General features: G+C 38.4%; 1 protein-coding gene across 2 annotated transcripts in view; it reads left to right on the forward strand.

Moving 5' to 3' along the window:
• The window catches only part of rph3aa (rabphilin 3A homolog (mouse), a), a 44,768-nt gene that overhangs the window by 16,887 nt on the left and 6,917 nt on the right, over window positions 1–20,964 (forward strand). The window contains exons 2-14 of one of the 2 annotated variants that reach the window (XM_036594569.1): window positions 5,183–5,316; window positions 6,968–7,097; window positions 10,418–10,501; window positions 14,909–15,032; window positions 15,203–15,241; window positions 15,337–15,549; window positions 16,013–16,186; window positions 16,437–16,516; window positions 16,729–16,803; window positions 18,161–18,270; window positions 18,594–18,720; window positions 18,814–18,870; window positions 19,194–19,345. In XM_036594569.1, coding sequence (XP_036450462.1) covers window positions 5,195–5,316; window positions 6,968–7,097; window positions 10,418–10,501; window positions 14,909–15,032; window positions 15,203–15,241; window positions 15,337–15,549; window positions 16,013–16,186; window positions 16,437–16,516; window positions 16,729–16,803; window positions 18,161–18,270; window positions 18,594–18,720; window positions 18,814–18,870; window positions 19,194–19,345 — 1,487 coding nt within the window. In that variant the 5' untranslated portion in view covers window positions 5,183–5,194. The remainder of the gene's footprint in view (window positions 1–5,182; window positions 5,317–6,967; window positions 7,098–10,417; window positions 10,502–14,908; window positions 15,033–15,202; window positions 15,242–15,336; window positions 15,550–16,012; window positions 16,187–16,436; window positions 16,517–16,728; window positions 16,804–18,160; window positions 18,271–18,593; window positions 18,721–18,813; window positions 18,871–19,193; window positions 19,346–20,964) is intronic. The other variant, XM_036594570.1, reaches the window with a different exon arrangement.

A 20,964-nucleotide genomic window follows, 5' to 3' on the forward strand; every position in this document is an offset into this window, starting at 1 on the left:
TTTTTCACAATCAAATCAAATCTTGAAGAATAAAATCATGTCCTGCCTACAATTATTTAACCCCCCAAATGTCCTATTTCACCCGGAAATATGGCACATTATGGAAGAAAAATGCCTTCTGATATCCGATGCCCTATTAAATGTCTCAGAAGCATTTCTGTGAGATTGTGCAGTTTTTGTGGCTGTCACTACAGCTGAGTGATGCTGAAAGTACGACAAGAACAGGAATGTTACAAGAATAAACCTCTCAAGAAAGTGCAGAGCTTCAAAGGACATGTATGTGTATGTGGCTTCATAACCTCTGCTTGAAAAAGTCCAGTTGTTCTGGTTGAAATCCATGGTAATAAAATCCAACCAGATGATGAACTGTTGAACAGTTGAACAGTTGAACATCACTGGTTGCAGCTAAGAGACTCTCTTTAACTGGTTCACCCTTTATATTCTCTGGAACTGGGTGTAGAGTACAAATTACAGTAAGTTGAGCAAGTTAGCAGAAAGCTCACTAGCTAAACACTCTGACAATAAAAGACAGACTTCAAATTTAAGCCCTCATAGAAAGACTTACCTAAAAATGAAGACATGCAAAGAATGTTTCTTAAATGCCTGTTACAAACTTAAAATGTCTTTACTATAATGAACATTACATATAAAACTCTGAAGGCATGTGTAGGTTCAAATGGTAGTTTATTGGATAGTAAATAAAATGGCTATATTTGTGTTGTAGACACCGCTGCCTTGACACATCAAATCACTGATCACACCCTGATTTGTCTGATCCTGGATGAACTTTACACAAGTGAGCTGAGTGGTGACCAGTCAGGTTGTGGATGTGGCGTGATAACCATGGTATCACGCCCCTAGTCTAGCTATGCACTGAGATTCAGTAATGGAGCGCACATCCATTGGGAGAGATAATGGTGGAAAAAACATCTGATGTATTCAGAACTTAGGACATTATTGCAAAGTTTAAAAAACAACATTAGGCCGCTGTTGGGCTCAGAAATTGCTTACAGCTTTGCATACACTTTCACTCTGAACGAAATGAGAGACCTGGCCATGAAACAGTTGGCCAAGGAAGCAATACGGCTCACTGTAGTGAAAGCACAGTGTTGTCTCAAAGGGCAATTCCACCAATTTTTCAAAATTTATGAATCCTTCAGTTGTTGAGTTGTAAACAAAGTCATACAGTTTTCATTTAAAATGGTAGTGATAGAAACCAAAGGTTGCAATGTCTACAATGCAAATATAGCCATTTAAATTACTATCTAAAACAACCACTGAATGTGTCTTCTGCCTACATGTGTCTTCAGATTTTTAATATGTAATGTTGATAATGGTAAAATATTAGTAAATCTGGAAAAAAAAAATGTTTTTTTTAAGACTATGTATGTAAAAATATGTTTTAGGCCAAAAGTTTTTTTTGTGAAATGATGTCCCTGACATCAGACAACATATTCAGAACCATCATATGTCGTAGCTTTCATAGCTGTGAAGTTTCTATAGAGTGGTGCATTTGGCATCAATTTTTTTTTTAATAATGCAAGAATGTTTGAAAATTAAGTGTAATTCCCAACTCCACCCAAAATACCTCCACCCTAAACTGTATTAATTCTATTAACATTCAGTTCTTTTAGTTTTAAACAAATTTTTTGCAGGTGCAGATAAATTTCCTGAGATGTTCACTGGGTGTTGGAATGAATCAAGGCACATATGATCCAAAAAACAAGTAATTTTGGTAAAGAACAGCATCCTTTCCATTGCTATAGTGGTAATTAACTCTATTTGGGCAAAGGCTATCTGGACAAATCGTTAAATAGTTTGTTATTTTTATTGCAAAATTTACTGCAAAAGCTTAATATACTGCAATGTGACTTTTTCATAATATTTTTCTAATGCCAGATGGATGCCATCATCATTAAAGTACTGACTTCCATAAAGGTTAATCTCTTAACTTCATAAAGAGAGCATAGTGAATGTAATATAATCAAACTATAAGAGGTGAATCCATCAGGATTTTAAATGACATCAATCATCAATAGATCACTGTAGCATTACTATATTTATTACTTGAATTTCATTTCATTATACCTGACCAGCAGAGGGCGGTTCTTGCACAGGGATCACCATAAAAGCCACAAGGTCATGAAGAAATTGGATGCATCTAGGTGTCAGTGCTGGAGTGTTTGTATAAGGAACAGTGGTGAATGAATGAAAGGCTGTTTCTGTAAATGTCCAGGAAAAGTACTTCATTAATTGCCCAGAAGAATGACACACTAAAGTCATATGTTAAAAAATAATAAAAATCTGTGTTGAATAATAATTTGTTAAATATTTAAATGCATTTTTGTTATGCCCAAGAAACTGATAAAATTGGCATAGGAGCATCCCTAAACCTCAGTGCTCTTTAAAAATGCGAAGAACGATGAATGTGAACGATGCAAATTGTAAATGCTGCTCTGCTGCCCTGATTCTAAACCCAGCCCCTTCCCATCAGTACTCTGCATCCTCTGTTACAAATTGAGGGGCAGCAGAAACAAAAACAAGCTTAATAATTCGAAAAATTCTGTCTTTGTCACTCCATCACCAGTCACTCACTCAGATTTGAGTCTTCATTCTCTAAACTTGCTTCGGTGCAGCATCATTGACTTGTAATTGCTGGCGGTTTAGTCTTCTTGCTAAGCTAATGTTAGCCTCTGATGCTACAAGGGCATAAAAAAGTAAAAAGTAGAAAAGTAGCTTAAGCTAAAATCTTTACAGACAAAAACACACGTTAATCCCCTCAGATCTGAGTTTTTACTCCCCAAACTTGCGTCAGTGTGGCTTCAGTGAAACGCAATGAACCTGCGTGATTGTGTGTAAAGCCTTCTCTCTAAGCAAATGCTAACTTCTCGCGAACGTGGTCAAACATGGAGCAAAAGGACCTTCGGCTAACAGCTCCACACAAAAACACAGGTTTATTTGCTCTGATTTGAGTCTATATTCTCAAAGCAACAGTGAGGCTTCAGTGAGCCAGAATGAACTTATGCTTTGTTGAAATTGTAGCATGCTAAGCTACTGCAATAGCATGCTGCCTACTCTTAGAACAGTGTCAGATGCTGGTGAGAGGTGGCATGAGGCCAGCGTCCAAGCCCCAGGGACCAACTAGAGCCTTGGGAAGCAGCATGAGTCCCGTGATTGACTCCCTGGCACAGGCTCCCAGGCCTAAACCTCACGTTTGCAGCGTGGCTGCAGGACCATGCCTCACGTTCGACCTTGGCAGAGTTGGACATGATGGCTGCCCTTAAGGAGAGCGAGCTGACACTGGCTTTGTGTTGACAGTGTGTCTTGACGCTTGGAGCACATTAGGATATTTCAGTATATTGGACCATGATAGGTTCAAGCTCATGCGTGATGTACAGAACTATACTGCTACTCCATGAATCACTTTTTTCAGATGTACTAAGAAAACTTGTTTTAAATGGAAAAATGTGGACTAAAATACTTAACCAATTATAAAAAAATCATATTTTTGAGTACAGGGGGCCTTTAACAATGTCTTTCACAGTAGTAGATCTCTTTGGTACCATGCATATAAACATACATTTTACAGTAATAAAGGAATAATTTGCATTAGTAGCATTAACACAACAGTTGCAAAAAGACCATGCACCCAACCAAGGCAAAAATCGCCAAAAAAAAAAGTGATTAGTGTTTCAGACTTCCACTGAATACAGCCTACAAAAGCATGTCTGCCTCTGTCAAAAAATGAATTAATTTTTTTTTACAAAACTATAGTCAGAAAAAGGTACTACACAACTTAGTAAGACCAGCTATAAGATAACATGGTGCATGTCTGAATCTTAAACCTCAGTAGGGTCAGTAATCTAGAGTCAGTAATTATTGTAACGATTTTGTCTGATATTTGTCTGTGAAAACTGCTGTTTGATATGCTGGAGGGTAGAAAAAATGAATTTCAATTTATAAATCATATTTATAACAGCTATAAGCAGTGATCATGCACCAGAAACAGCGATTCAAAACTCTTCATCAAATTCAGTGCACTGCCATTAGCCAATCAGCAGCACAAAAAGACACTAGCTCAGGGCAGTGGAGAAAACACCCTATCAATCATGTGGTTGTTGCTAGGCAAAATTAACAAATTGCTTTAAAACCATTGGCAACGTTTCCTCCAATCCAAAGCTTCTGGTGCCAGCTTTAGTAAACATGGCTAAGAGAACATAGACTGCTTATACAGTTGAGGCTATACTTATAAATCCAACTGGGAGAAATTTTCTTGAAAAATTATATGTTAAGCATTAGAATGGAGGAACTTACATAGACAATGGTTATGAAGTCAGGCAAGGGTGCTGTGGAAGCATGAAATTTCAGTAGGGCATAAGTGACACAATGCTAATAGGGCAAGGCATCTGAGTCTGGTATGAGACTGGGCCACTGTGTTAGAGTGATGAATGACTGCACCGCCCTCCTAGTTGGCAAAACCATGCCACACCACTGTAATTGAGTAATCAGAGTTTTATCACTGAGCTACTAAACTGTTGTGAACCATACATGGCTGTTCAAAGATTCCAAGATACCCCACTGGAATAAGATTATATATATGTATATATGCTATTTTTTATTTCATTTTTAATCAGATTTTTGTAGGTTCCTGGTTCATATATCTATTTATCAGTAGGAGAATATTTTAAATATGCTTTGTCATCATACAAACTGTCTGCCAACTAATCACTCACTGTTTATTGAGCTTGTTATTTTTAATTGATTTAATGTTTAATTAAGAAATCATGACAGCAAGGTCCCAATAGCCCATTAGCCTTGAAAGAATAAGCAAACTACTCAACAGCAAATAATTAGACCCTCCAAACAGACAGGGGCTTATGAACCTGACTACCTGTTCTTCAGGTCAGTGCCTGCATCTTTGTCAACAGTGTGGAATCCTTTATCCAAACTCCATTTTAATGGCAGCGTTTTATTTTCAATGTTCTCCTGACGCAGATGCTATCATCTTTATGTCGGTATCCATAGTGTTCAGTCAGAATGATTCTACACAGACATTAGCCATCAGCATTGCTTTCTCAGTGAGATGGCTGCCTCCCAGTAAAAGCTATTGCTGTCGTATTGAGCATGATTGCATGCGCGTGTGAAGTGTGTGACTCTTCTGCTCTCTCCTTGTGGCTGTAAGACAGGCTGTGGGATGTATGCTGGGCAGATGGAGTTCACTGGAACCGAGGAGCTGACCGATGAGGAGAAGGAAATCATCAACCGCGTGCTGGCCCGTGCTGAGCTTATGGAGGCCATGGAGCAGGAGCGGATTGGGTGAGATGTACTGATGGGTGGAAGCTGACCCCCTTTTTTTACCAGTACAGCACTAGCTCCCCCCACCTTAAAGTGATAATTTGGTGAAAAATCAAATGGTGTCCAAAATGTGCTTCTGTAGTTTTGCAGTGACTGCGAGGATAATGGAGCATACAAACCACTTACTAGCATTGTGCGAAACTGGATGCCTAAATCATTACATACTTGCTTTAAACCACCTCAAGTTGTTCAGTAATCTCAAATAGAAGTGCGTTTTGTGGTTTCTGACACTGTATGTTATCTACAGTACATATGTAAGGACATATGTATGTACCTTGCATAACTTAAAGTAGTAACAGCCTTCTTGAATCATCACGAAGCCCGAATTAGGTCCAGTTTTATAGGTAACATTATATCATACAGTGTTAGAAACATAAATAAGTCTATTCCAGATTACTTATATGGGGATTTTTGGTCTAAAACTAGCATTTAATTTACTGTCATAGATAGATAGATGGATAGACAGATGGACAGACAGACAGACAGACAGACAGACAGGTAGACAGATAGATAGATAGATAGATAGATAGATAGATAGATAGATAGATAGATAGATACTTTATTGATCCCGAAGGAAATTCAGCAATTTCCCAACAATTACCTAACAATCATGTTAGGTAATAACCTCTAGCACAGCCTTGCATCCTCACAGCCTCACTGATTTGACAGAATTCACTTTTTTATCCTTTTTTTTATTATTATTGTTCATCAGTATTAGATAAAGATATGCATTAATAAAAAATCCTAATTTCTAGCAAAGCTGCTAATGTAGAATCTAATAATTACAGACATAATATTTGGCTTTTTAGCACAAATATTAGCTGTCTGACTTCAGTTGCGGTTTCTTAAAAATGACTGCCGCCTTTAAGATATGTCATCAGAAGGGGGTTTTCCTAGTCTTTATACTGGAAAATCTTGCTCATGAGTCTTGCTCCTTTTAACACTTTGTCACAGTTTGCACAATACTAACTGTTAAACATAATTTTCCATTACATGTTAGCTGCATAAGTCTTAAAGTTCCAGTGCAAAACAAGAATAGTAAACTTCAGAGACAAAGCATGTCTTGGCCGACAGACTCTGTTTGGGGTAAGGGGAAATGTGTACATTTTAATTTTCCATTAAACTGTCCCTTTAAGCCAACAAACCAACGAAATCAGTTTTAGAAGGAAGAGCAAAAGAGAGCAGATGGAAATATGGGTTCATTCACACCTTTATTCTCAAGTGGCTGAGGCGGCAGCGAAACATTCCATGGAGTGATTCAGCACAAGCACATCTGTCTAAGTGCTTCAGCATGCTAGTGCATTCACGCTCCATTACAGCCAATGAAGAGTCAGCGGCGGAATGCTCTGCAAGGCATTAACGGTGCAAGTTAAACAACAGCTTTGCATCTGTCTCTCTCTCTCTCTCTTGCTTTCTGTCCCCCATCCCCCTCTCCTGCGCCTTCAATGTGCTGATGACCACCCCCCCACCACCCACCCTGACCTCAGCACTTGGCTTGCAAAGTGTGTAAACTCTCGGTTCCTCTTATCAATCGTGTTTTAACAGGGGTGTTTCAGGGTTCAACTGAAAGAAGGTGTTCTGAGCCTGTCCTCTGCTGTTTCACATCCCACAGGCAGCTGGTCAATCGGCTGGACAGGATAAAGCAGACGGCCTGCGGTGACGGCCACTCACGCTGCCTGCTCTGTGGCCAGCAGTTTGGCCTGATGGGAGTCAGCTCGGTCATGTGTGAGGAGTGCAAGAAGGTAGATGTGCGTTCTGCCAGCTTGAAAGCTTCAGGGACTTGCTAATAATTAAGTCTGAATACATTCTTTTTATTGGGTTATTGGGCAAATTCTATATTCCAAAAAGTCATATGTCACGTGACTGTTGTTAGAAATTGCTGCCAAGTTCATTTTTTCATGGCTACAGTTTATCCACACTTGGATGGACACATCCAGCATGAAAATGCACCATGTCACAAGGCATGTATCATCACAGAATGGTTTCAAGAACATGACAGCAGCATACTGGCAGCGTAGGCACTAGTAGCTGAAATTATCTAATTAGAGAGGGTATCTGGATACTTTTGGACATAGTGTATGTTTTGGACTGAGTGTATGTTTTCATCAAACAAGTATAGCGTTAACTTTACAAGAGAAGGCAAAAATGTTCATAACTTTAAATATAAATGAATGTAAAGAGATTTTATTTGAAGCATTCATCATGTGTGTATATATATTTGTATATTTAGATATTTAGAATACATATACGCCCATAAAGGTGTAGTTATACCACTGCATGAAAGCAGGTTTTCATTGCAATTTTCAACTCGATCAAGCATTTATAGGATGAGGTAGAACACATGACACACATTTAGCATCTTATAAAATCCTTTCCCAGGCAAATTCATGCTGTTCTGAAGGTTTTAGGGGTTGCGCAACATGCTACTAGACAACCTAATAAACTAACAACTCCATGCAGCTATTTTGGTGCGCAAAGCAAAGATCCCATGTGGCTTGTGCATAACAGACTTTCACAAAGGCTACGTTCACGTTACAAGCCTCATAGCTCAATTCCAGTTTTTTGCTCAGATCCAATCTTTCTGCTTTGATGGTTTGTAAGTGCCTGTATCTGTCAATGGTGTGAAAACACTTCTGCCCTGAAAGAACCTGCATGCATTTTCAAAATCAATAATGTCATATGTGTGATCCACATATTTCATGCACAACAACAAAAAACAGTTGTTTTGAACAATACTCAATTTTTTATTAGGTTCCCTCCAGTTTATTGCCTCATTTCCCCAGATTCAGCTTTTTCACTGTCCCTCCACTAACTGTCTTTTTCTTTCAGGTTAGCCGCTGCTGACATGCTGCCCACTCTGGAGGATGAGCACAATGAACTGTGAATGTGCAGTGAAGTGTGAAGTTAAAAAAAAAAAAAAACACATTAATTCTGATCTGGCCATTCTCATTATGGTCGCATGGTCATGTCTCAGATAGACATCCAATTTATGACCACATATGAAGGCTACATTCACATTAGCAGGTTGAAATGGCACAAATATGATTTTTCTGTGTTAATGTGACACAGATCTGATGTTTACAGATTGTTAACACAATCAGATCTTTTCATTTTAGAACCAGTTTTATATATGGTCCTAGATCAAGTATATATCTGATTTGTCACCATATGACATTATTAAGAACAGTCAGATCAGAATTCATGTGTATTTTTCCTGCATGCTGCACCACATGTAATGCTCTTCTGTGTTAATCAGTGTAGCACATGGCCATTCGTGTCATACGAAGCCACAGCGGTAATGTGTGTGTGAAGCACAAAATATGCTTTGTGTCTATTTTTGTGTCTACAATTGCCAGAAATGGCATGCTAGCAAATTCTAGTTATAAAAACCATTCAAGATTTGGGATTCTTGCTATATGTCCATAATCAAAACAGCAGACAACTATATGGGTCTTTCTACCACTGTAATGGAGCCTGTAATATTGAATTGAGCTTTTTTACAATAGTCCACTGCTACTTTAGTTTATTTAAATTTTAAAATAATTTATGACATAAACTTTTTGTGACACATGACGCTGCCAGTATTTTACCCAAATTTATCAGAAATATGGAGAAAGGTTTCATGTTTTACTAACCCTGGACTTCTCACAGTTAGTTTTTCTTCCTAAGATATCCATACAAGAAGTAGTTCAAACAGACCTTCCTGTTTTTATTTTTTTCAAAATGACATTTTATGTTTCTATAAATAATTTTAACATTAAAAAGACAACAATTATAGTGCTTTTTACAAGTGAAACTGAAAAACAGGCATTGAAATTGTTGTTTCACATAAAAATAGTATCTGCTGCTTTTCATGCACTACATTACTGAAAATCACTAAAACAAAAATTCAAAAAGAAGAATTATCGTCATTTTTGTTGGTTAATTTAGGAATAGAAGAATGAATATATTGGGATTTTGGGACATGATGTGCCACCGCAATGGTAGAATGACCCATTTTGTGCTGTAGAAGCAGCACTACACTAGTACAAACTTTGAGAAAGTTCTAGACTGATGTAGGACTGATGAGGGAAACGACTGACTGAGCTAATCAAAAGTCCTTTCAAACAGTTCACAGCTAAAACCTGTGCTCAAATGTCATCTACATTAAGCTGGAATGGAATAAAGGCATCTAGAGGTCAACTTATTCATCAGTGGAAAACCAAATAGCAAGTGTCGAAGATCAGTGTAGCACATGGCTTCTGGTGTAAAATTGCCTTGATTGGTGCTTTCTGTCTGTTAAAAACTGCAAAATCATGAATGTATCTTGCCTTTTTTCCTGCTACCCTAATCTAAGTGAATACCTAAGAGCGTTTCAGAGCTAGTGATCTTCGCGAGGAAAGCTTGTGCTGCTAGTGTGTTCATTTGCTACTGCTGTTGTTGGTGTGGTTCATGATGCATGTAGATCATTCACGTGATCATTTGGGGCACATGGTTCCTTCACTCTAAACACAAATATGGGTCACTTACACAAACGAATGTGAACCACTGAGGCACACAGATTGGATCTGTGCAGAAAATTGGAATTGAACACTGGGACTTGTGATGTGAACAGAGCGGCTCAAATCTGATTAAAAGAGATCAGATTTTAGTGCTAAAAAAGGATGTGTCACAATTAGGCCAAAACATCAGATTTGTGTTGCTTTATGTAAAAAAAATCTGATTTCAAATTTGAAAATCAGAAAAATCAGATTTATGCTGCTGTAATGTAAACGCAGCCATAGCTCAGTTGACTGCAATTACAAGAATGTAAAACAAACACTCATCATATGACAAATATTGTGTCAACTGTTCCAACATATGCTATAGCCTCTGGCGTGCATACAGCTTAAACATCACAATTCAAGGCTGCAGCTAAACATCTTGCACATATCAGCACATCTCTAGTGCTGTGAATTGTTATGGAAATGCAGAAGAGGCTGATGCCATCTGAACTGTGTATGTGAGTATATTTGCACCTGCACAACCTCCTGAGGCTAATATATCTGTGTTCATGTTTATTTTTTTCCCCCCACTCCTGCAGCACATGTGCACCAAGTGCGGCATTCGCAGCAATAGTCGCTCCTGTCCTGTGTGGCTGTGCAAGATCTGCAGTGAACACAAGGAGGTGAGGCAATGTTAGATAAGTGATAATCTCCAGTGGTCGAATTTTTGAAGGGGGTGGTGGATTCAGACCAACAATGAAATGAGAAGAGTTCACTAAAAGACTGATTCTACTCATGTATATGTTATTTAAGGGTATTTAAGTGTAGTGTGTTACATTGAACATCGGTAAATTCGTAACACCACTGACAGAATGACGCAAATCTGAGCTTTTCTAAAATGTATTGCATTTACTGACACTTTAGTTTTAAAATCACATTGTATGTAGAAAATGACCCACATTGCATTTGTCATTATTTTATTTTCATTTAAAATAATTTAATGTGTCATTAGCAACATCACTGACACAAATTCTTTTTGCAACACATGAAGCTCTGTATTTTATGTTTCTGATACACAGCTGACAAAAAAATCTTGGAGCAAAATGATCAAAAAAGTGATATTTATCTATTTAAAATAATTCTAATAATTCTCATTTTATGCTCATTTTAATGGGACACCATTTGCCACCACATGATATAAAGGACTCCTAATACATATATGGCACGTAAATCTGAAATATGGTTGAAATTAGAACATCATTCATAGACATTTTAAATGACATATCGACATTAATCCAAAAGGGATGGAAATGGGATTTGGCAGTTTTACAAGGGCATCTCTTTTTCATCTCCCCTTTAATTGAGCCCTGGTTCATGATTCAAACACACTGCTATAGAATGTATGTGGTATATGCATTTTTGCAAAACCACACACTGTTTTTTGTTTTGTTTTGTTTTGTCTTGGCCTTTTTTTAAGAAGAGCTGTAGGCATGCTTGTCTGTTTCTGCATGACGGTTTGGTTCAGCACCTCTGACTTTTAAGAGGCTCTCTTACTGTAATGAGATGATTCATACCTTTGATGATGTAACCCGCGGTTAGTCACTGTTGTCACAGAGCAGCATGCAGACGGCCTCTTATAATGCAGCCGGATCATAGAGGCGCTTCAGCACTACGTTTGCCTCTAATCCAGTACATCCTCATCACTATGATGCCTGAGGTGTTACAGTTTCATACTTCAGCTCTTATAGGTGGGGTTGTAAAGGAAATACATAGTGTATTTATACAGAGTGGTGTGGTTCTTAGGTGATTCAGCACATTTATCAGAAATATCCATACTTTTATGTTCCAAATTCTGTAGCTTTAAGCAGCGTCTCACCCAGAGGTGTAACTATTACTTTTACCTCAAGTGGGTCCTTCACACTGGGGCCTGTAGCAGGGGTCGGTGGTGACTACAACCTTTAATGTCTTTATTGATGTAACTCAGCTCCGTCAAGATTTCAGGGACTTGCTAATGATTACTTCTGCAAGTTGCCAGTTTATTAGGTACCTTCGTACCAGGGTTATTATAGTTTTGTTTTTGTTGGTTTTTAATTTTGTTTAGTTTCAGTTAGTTGTAGAAAGTTACATGAATATTTTTAATTTAGTTTTTTATTTTCTAATAATAGTTTTAGTTTTCATTCAGTTTCATTTTTAGTTTTTAGTATTTTGTTGGACGCAGTGATGATAAGAGCAGGATAAAATTAACACAACAGTAGACTGAGCTTGGCTCGGCACTGGCTTTTCTTAAAAACAGTAAAACACAGAAGAGTTGCATTTCTAAACTCTCATTCACTAACGTAGTTTTCTGAGTAATTCTATTTAGTTTTAGAAATATCAATGTATTTAGTTTTAGTTAGTTTTGCAGTGGACATTACAGTTTTGATCTAGTTTTGGTGTTTTAGAAAATTTTATTTTTTATTTTTATTACAGTTAACAAGCACATTTTTTTCACTGCTAGTTTTAATTTTAGTAATAGTTTTAGTTAAATATAATACAAACTGCTTCATACAGACTGTGTTTAATAAGTCATAGTTTATGTGACTGTGGTGTGTCCACACTTGTATGGATGTTTGCAGCATGATAATAGCCCACGTCACGAGGGACCTATCATCAATGAATGGCACCCAGGAACCTGACAGCAGTGATGTAATAACTGGCAGTCCAGACGTGCCCATATTACGGTGGGGCCTGTAGCAACTGGGCCCCCTAACGTTTTTATCAGATGCCTTATATCACTACTTACGCAATTTCACACCAGTGACTCATGGGTAGCTATGGTAACTTACTAGGGAGTTTAGGCATTGACAGCTGTAAGGACACTGGGGAAATCAATGTCTCTAAGCAACAATTCTATTATGAAGACAATTTGTGTTTGACAGTTTTTGCTCACCTCATGACACATCTTCAGGAAAATGGAGAAATTTGACTGAAGTAGTCAGTGAAACATTTCCTCTGAATTCACTGAAAGAATGGATAAATATTGTAGAGTAATTAAAACGCTAATTCAACACACAAATAAAATGTGCTTACTAAAACCTTAGTTTTAGTGACTCATGTTTAGTCAAAGTGGTGTTTTTTTCTATATTATAACAACAGGCTACAGAGGCAGAAAGCATCTAGTCAAATTCACACACACCTATTTATCAGCAGGGGAAAACTGGTGAAAATGGCCCCCTTAGAAACAATGCCCATTTAGTGTAAAGCTAAACCATATGTGTGTGTGAGTTTATCAATGTCAATTTTGTCTAATTAAATTAATTAAATACTATAAATGAAATAAATACTAAATTAAATAATTAAATATTAAGTACTCGTGATTCATATTAATTGCATCAGAGGTGTCCAGTCTTTTCCACAAAGGACTCGTGTGGCAGCATGTTTTAATTCCAATCAAGCTGTAATAAACCTTCAAATGACTGATCATGTGCGCTCTTGCTTGATTACATAATTATATTGTGTACATTCATTAAACATTATTAGATCAGCTATTATTATTTTTATTATTATTATTATTATTATTATTATTATTGCAACATCATTTTTAAAAATAAAGGTGCCAGAAAGGATTCTTTGCACAATGCCATAGAAGAACCACTTTTGGTTAGCTGATGTATTATCATAAAAGTACCATTAGATACTTTAAGCTTTTAAGAAGTTCTTTACACTCACAAATTTCTTTTGTGGTTCTTTAGGGGACCAGGAGTGGTTCTCCTATGACATCGCTCAAAGAACCCTCTGTGACACCTTTTTATTAAGAATGAATGATAGCAATAACAGTTTAAACCAAACAATAGCATTCTACATTCAATTGGTAAGTGCAAATGATTATCACACAACAGAGCAGATTAGGTGTGAATGTAACTCTGCCTAACTGCTAAAGTCATTCAACTCAAACTCATCTCCAATAAGACGGTTAGAAATGTTGCCAAATTTTAGCTAACATTCGCTATTGCTAGCATGAAATGCTAATGCTAGCTAGCCACTGAAACACTAGAAACTTTTTTTAACCAATTTTCTCTGTAGTTTAGTCGTTGCCAGTTCCTCACTTTAGCTAGGTCTCCCCCTATCACACAATGCTACCAAGCTGGGAGGCTGAAGGCTAGCACATGGTTCCCCTGAGACACATGAAACTACATTTTTTTGAACTTCCACTAAACCAGTGTCATTGAACAGCTCAACATGCTTTGAGGAGAACACTAATTGCCAATTCTGTTACATCAGCCAACACAGGCAACACTGCACTGAAGGGAGTGATGGAGGATATAGAAGGAGGAGAAGGAGGGCCATCCTACCCACCCAGAGGGAGCAAGGAGAACTAGTCTCTTGGACCCCCTGGCTACAGCCATCTGTGGCATTGCTGGGGCTTGAACTTACAATCTACTGATTATAAGGCCAACACAATTTTCAAGGCAGTAAGCTAAAGGGGGCCTTCTGATCCATGTCTGGGTGGACTTCTTACCAAAACTTTACATTTTTACACCAACAGAAAAAAACTGTGTCTAGTATACTTTTACTATTAGCCTACATTAGAGCACCAAGTTGGTTGAGACATAGAAATAGTGAATAAACAAGCAAATAAATAGTCATTTTTAAATTTATTAAAGGTCATGTTTGTATCGGCCAGAGGCACCCATTGTTTTTTGCACTGTGGCCAATAAAATCTTAGTTACACCACTGGTCTGCTTTACTGGGAAAATGCACAGTGTGCAGTTACTTCCCAGGAGTTACTAATATAAATCACATACCCTCTTAGGAAATTTAATTGTATCTCAAGATCATGTTTTACCGTTGTATTACATTATTGCAAATAAAATCTTTAAAGAGGGGCCCAGGGGGACGGCATCTCTGGAAAGAGAACAAGTCTGATCTTCGAGATAAAATGAATCATTTATGGTAGTACATTTTCCCTCTGGCAGTTGCTTGTTTGAAGTCCAGATTAGCCTATTTCACCGATACAATCAACTAGACAATAACCGTTGTCTGTAATCATCCACAGGCAAGATAGGGAATCAAAGACATTTTGATACGTATCCTTTTTAATCTCTCTCAAGATGTTGAAGCGATCGGGTGCCTGGTTCTTCAAGGGGTTGCCGCAGCAAGTCTTGCCCGCTCCCTTACCCATCAAGCAGAAACAGTTCAACGCACCTGCTTCATATGTCAACACACAGAACGGAGGTTTGCTTTACAAGTCTCTATTATGCCTGAATGTGTGGTTATAAAGTTCAGTTTCATCTTGGAAACTTTCTCTGATATGAAAGGATTACCCATGTGCACATTAACAAGATGCATGTGTGAAGCAAACAAATTAACCACATTTGTACACTGGACCATTTTCCTAAATCTAGACAGTGCCCAGCTTCTCGGCAGAGGGCAGCACATTCCAGGTCAGTGCCTGTTCGTATTTATTTCAGTGGGCTTTAATATCGGATGAAAACAGCCTGAAAACTGGAATATCACTTTCCTGTTTATTCGCACTCAGCAGAAATGAAGCCTCCTGAGCAGGAGGAACAGTGTGTCATTGTCCAGAAGGAGCAAATGTTGGTAGGAGCAAGGCCGGCTGAGAGCAGGATCTTAGGTCGAACGCAAGCGGCTGTGGAAAGACAGACTAATCTGACGACAGTAAAGAAAGAAGAACCCGTCCAGAACACTAGACCTTCACACCCATCTTCTGCTATCATACTAACCCAAAAAGGTAAACAGATTTGTAGGTAAGTAGCAGAACTTTTTTAATGGCTCTGCAAGAACTTTGTTGGAGACAGTCTGCAAGAACTTGATTAACCTTTGCAGCGGCAGTTACAGCATGTGTTTGGCACGTTTGGAGCTGTTACAGTTGTGTGCAAAAGTCAGAGACCACCCTTCATTTATTCAATTTGCAGTCAAAATGACTATTAGTGACTATATGACCGTAAGTAAAAAATGGGTTATCTTATATCTAATCTGGTCAGAAATCTGAAAAATGAACTTTTGTTAGTTTGTATGTTTTGACTGGAAATTAAGTAAATAAAGAGGTGGTCTCTGACTTTTGCACAGCACTGTAAGTTCAATGGAATGGGTTACACCCGAATCCAGTGATGGCACTGGTGATTTTTTGGTCATACTATTAGGTCACCATGTGATTGATCTTCAACAGGTCTGGTAATGTGTTTCTCTTGCAGTCAAAACTCTTGCTCTTGAGAAAGGAATCCCGCCAATGGAGAACAGGCCACTACCCGCTATGCAGAAAGAGATACGACCCCTATTTGCAAACAGCGCCCCTGCTGTACACCAGCCCCCTCCCCCCACTACCGAGGAGGAGGAGGACGCCAACAGCTATGACTCTGACGATGCCAGTAAGACAGTAATACACTCTGACACATGGTCGTGTTTCTTCCCTACAGGTTCTTTACTGGACTAAATTGTTTACCGTGCAGCTCTTTCCTCCCCTAGAGAATCTTTGCATTCACACAATCCATGCGCCCTCCATGATCCAGCAGTGACTCGTGGCATCAACCTAGAATCCTAGTTTTTGCCTCTAGTTTGTAGTTTTTGTGGAATTAGGCATCAATTCCCTGTTGATCTGATATATTGTCACTCTCTTAGCCACACTGGGAATGCTGGAGTTCAGTCTGCTCTACGAGGAAGAAAACAGCGCTCTGCACTGCAATATTATCAGAGCCAAGGTATTGTGTTTCTGTCTCCGAGCGGGCAGAAATCACATTAAGTAAGCAGTTCTGTTTAAGTCTATTTCCGTACAAGACAAAAGCTTCCTTCAATCTTTTTGATGGATCATGTCACAATGTATGTAACCATAAACCATACAACCAAAGATGCTACTAAAACGGAGGTGTAGGAGGATAAATGTTGACTCTTTACTGTCGTCTCTTTGGTTAAGGGCCTCAAGCCAATGGACTCCAATGGACTGGCTGATCCATATGTCAAGCTGCATTTGCTTCCAGGGGCCAGCAAGGTAACACCAAAACACCTTCTGATCTGACTAATAAGGCTGATGGTATTGTTTTGACTTGAGAAGTGGGTACTGTCAGGAGGGATTGCTTTAAGTCTTAACTAGACACAGCAGAAGAAAGTACAGTTCAGTCTGTAATTACCTGAACTCTTGGTAAAGATAAGTATGAAAAGGTCATGAAAAATGTCTTGCTAATTCACTCACACTAAAAATGTGAGAATAAATCTAACATTTAATATAAGTAAATTTAGTCTAACAAAACAAGAACCATCTGTAAAACTACTTTTACAAAAAAACTAAAAACGCTTAACGAAGTTTAGTTTAGTACTTTCTGCAACCTCTCTTTGCCGACATAATGGCATTAAATCTTCTCGTATAATGCTGAATGAGATTGGGGAATAGAGAGTGAGGAATCTGAGACCACTCCTCAATATACAATCTCTCCAGATCCTCCAGGGTGCTAGGTTCTCTTTCTTTTGCACTGTCCAATTCAGCTCACCCCACGTTTTCAGTGGGGTTTAGGTCAGGGGACTGCGATGGCCATGTCAAATGCTTGATTCTGTGGTCACTGAACCATTTATATGTGGATTTGGATGTATGCTTTGGATCACTGTACTGCTGGAAGATCCAACCCCAACCCAGTTTCAGCTTTTTAGGAAGAGGATGCCTGATTTTCATTTAAATTCTCCTTGTACTTCATGTCCATGATGGCATATATCTTAACAAGGTTGTCAGGAGGAAAACAGCCCCAAAACATCAGAGATCCTCCAACACACTTAACAGTAGGGATAACTTTCTTTTTTTAAGAACAATCCTTCCTTTTTATGCCAAACCCTCCTTTAGTGTTGGGTGCCAAAAAAATGTACTCTCTAAGCACAGGACCCAGTTCCAAAAGTTCCAGCAGTGTCTAGTCAACTCCAGAGTGTCCTTTTCCAGGCAGGTTCACTATAGCTCCAGTTGTTTTAAATATCTTAATTATTGCCTTAACAGTGGATCAGGATACTTTTGGGTGAGTTTTATAGACATCACCTGATTTGTGAAGGTCAAAACACTTCTGACTCATTTCATAAGTGTAGTTCTAATCTTGACAAAGGGAGTTTGGCCTCTGTGTCACCACATAATTATATTCCATGTATAAATAAAGAGTCCCTGAAAACTCAAGTGGACTTAAAAAAGTGAAATCAACATGTTCACCATGGCAACATCAAATGGATGTTGAAATGTGCCTTGAAATGTGCATACATTAAATGCTTTGTAGGAAACATGACATAGACTTAAAAGGAAGATTTCAATTCTTGAAAAATATTTAAACTTACTGTGCAAAGTTGAAGACTAAGAATCTATGTTCTTCTTATGCCAGTCAAACAAGCTACGCACAAAGACTCTGTATAACACCTTGAATCCAGTTTGGAATGAAACTCTGGTCTACCATGGCATCACCAATGAAGACATGCAGAGAAAGACCCTCAGGTGAGCACAAGTTGTCTCTAGGTTTTTTTTCCCCATAACAAAAGGAAGAGTCAAGTTTACCTGTTATACAAATAGAACAACTTAACCAAAGCATGAAATCTGTATTAAGCCCATTGGCCAAATCATATTTCAATCATGAAAATCGTTAGTCATTTTGTAGAAACAAGCTGATTAGGTATTACATTCAGTGCTTTCATTTAATTTGCAAGTGAGATGAGCTTGGAGACTCATTGATTTACACTCTTCAGCTACTTCACAACTTAATTAAAGACCTGACATTTCCAAGAGTGCAAGGGGTTAGCATCCACATTGTTCTCTGCCAGACTGTCTGTGAGTGATGAGGACAAGTTCGGACATAACGAGTTCATCGGGGAAACACGGGTGGTCCTGAAGAAGCTGAAGCTGAACCAGAAGAAGAACTTCAGCGTATGTTTGGAGAGAGTGGTGCCGGTAAGCCACATTACTCACACTATTAGATTACAGATATTCTCGTAATGTATGTTCTTGAGTTTCACAGCCTGGCTTTGGCCCCCACCTGTGTAGGTGAAGCGAGTAGCTGCTGGAGGTTCGATCCGTGGCATGGCCTTGTATGAGGAGGAGGTAACTAAATCAAACCTACATACTCTTTGCATGGACATAGAACTTCCAAGTTGTATAACTCATGACTGCGAATAGGCATATTCCTATTATGTAGGCTAACCTCTTTTGCATAGGTTGCAGGAATGGGTAGTTTTGGAAGGCCATGGTGCTGCACAGTGTCCTGTCTCCACGAACACATTTTTTTAACCCAACAAGGTTGAAAATTAGCTGAATGGTAATATGTGTTATTTAAAGCAGAGAAAACTGTGCTCTGCTGGACTGGAATTGCTCATTTTTACTGTCGTCTGTGAGGGCTGACTGGTTCTTTGTATGACTTTTGGTAGGTAAAAGAAGGCGATGATGCAGAGGAGCGAGGCCGTATCCTGGTGTCGCTCACCTATAACAGCCAGGAGAGCCGGCTCATTGTGGGCATCGTCCGCTGTGCCCATCTGGCTGCTATGGACTCCAATGGCTACTCTGACCCTTTTGTCAAGATGTGAGTAGGAACTATTTTTGAGATTGAAAACTTCCATAGCCACTACAAAGTCTTGAAGTCAGACAGTCATGCTACATGCCACACATAATGAGTGTTTTGAGATTTTAAACGTTTCGTACAGGGCTATCCTCGAAGGGCCAGTGTGGTAACAGGTTTTCATTGTAACAAAGCAGGAACCCACATACGGAAGCATATCAGTAGCAAAATTCAAACGAAAATGTGACTTGTAAAATGGCAATGTATTCTTATGTTTGAATTTGAATTCCCACTCAAAAGGCAAAAATTAAAACATTATTTACCTTATAAGCATTTGCAGTCCTTGATAATGCATTTGATTTGCAATATCAAAGAGAAGACCTAACCAGAAACATGGCAAAACAGCACACTCAGTGGAAAAGGCTTTCTCTGGACCATAGCGGCCAGTTTAATGTTAGAACCAGAAACAGAATGAATGAAGCAGAACAATATATCCACTTGAGATTTACTATGTCCTTATATACAACCCACAAATAATCTTTAATTGAATGTGTGGCAGATCTTTCTGTTTTAATAAGTGGGTCAAAATTATGGCTAATTTATAGTGTTATATAATATAGTAATATAGTGTTAGTTGAACAGCTACAGACAGAGATTAGTCCAGCATCAAAGGCTATCTTCTAATGTACGTAATGAGCATCAGATGTACATAATATGCATGCATATATTGATGTCCACTGCATATTTTGTGTTCCACCTTATCTGTCATGAACAATTTATACAATTATTTAGTTGTAATTGTACTGGTACACACAAGCAGATGTAGATCAAATAAATACCTAGTCATAATGGCTGAGTTGGCAACAGTTCCTGTACTGTGTCAGTACTGTGTCATATCTCGACCAAGATCAGCTAGCGGTTCTATAACGGTATGCTTTCCATTTTAAAAATGAATATTATAAAAATCGCTGGTGTATGTGTGTGACATAGTATGCTGGTTCAGGTTAGCAGCTGGTAGAAACAGCAGATTGGGGCCTTGTTTGGAAATGTAGCTTTAGCAAGCATTAAAAACGGCTTTTAGCTAAATTAATTCCACAGTTCCACAGTTTCCCCAGAATACCATTAGATGAGATAATGGCAGAGCAATATATCCATATCTGATGGTCACTTTGTAGAAAACATCCCTACATGGCATCAACTGGAATCTCCATGACAGACCTCCCCGCTGCCCTAGTTGTGAATTCTTTCAGGCAACGCTCTCAGTTTATGAAACAAGGTGAACAGTTTCTTGTTCAAATTTTCTGTTTCACCCCTAACGGTGTTGCTATAACATTCAGGTGCATTTACATTGCTCCTGCATGTTGACGGCCAAGAGCGCATCCTTCCCCTTCAGTTTGCTGCCTGTGGGTGTTTTAAGTGAGTTCCCTGTGAAATCCAATTGAAATGTAGTCTTGCTAAGTTGTTATTTTAGTAATCAACTTAGTAAAGTAATGCTTATTTTAGTAATCAATTTAGTAAAGTAATGCTTCTATTTTCATGCTTTCTATTTTTTTCATCATTAAATGAATATTAATATTAATAAGGTTAAACTTGGAAAGATTAGTATTTAGGTCGTTGATTACCACTTGGGGTCAAAATCAGTC

This window comes from Colossoma macropomum, unplaced genomic scaffold, assembly GCF_904425465.1.
Source record: "Colossoma macropomum unplaced genomic scaffold, Colossoma_macropomum, whole genome shotgun sequence".
Classification (NCBI taxonomy): domain Eukaryota; kingdom Metazoa; phylum Chordata; class Actinopteri; order Characiformes; family Serrasalmidae; genus Colossoma; species Colossoma macropomum.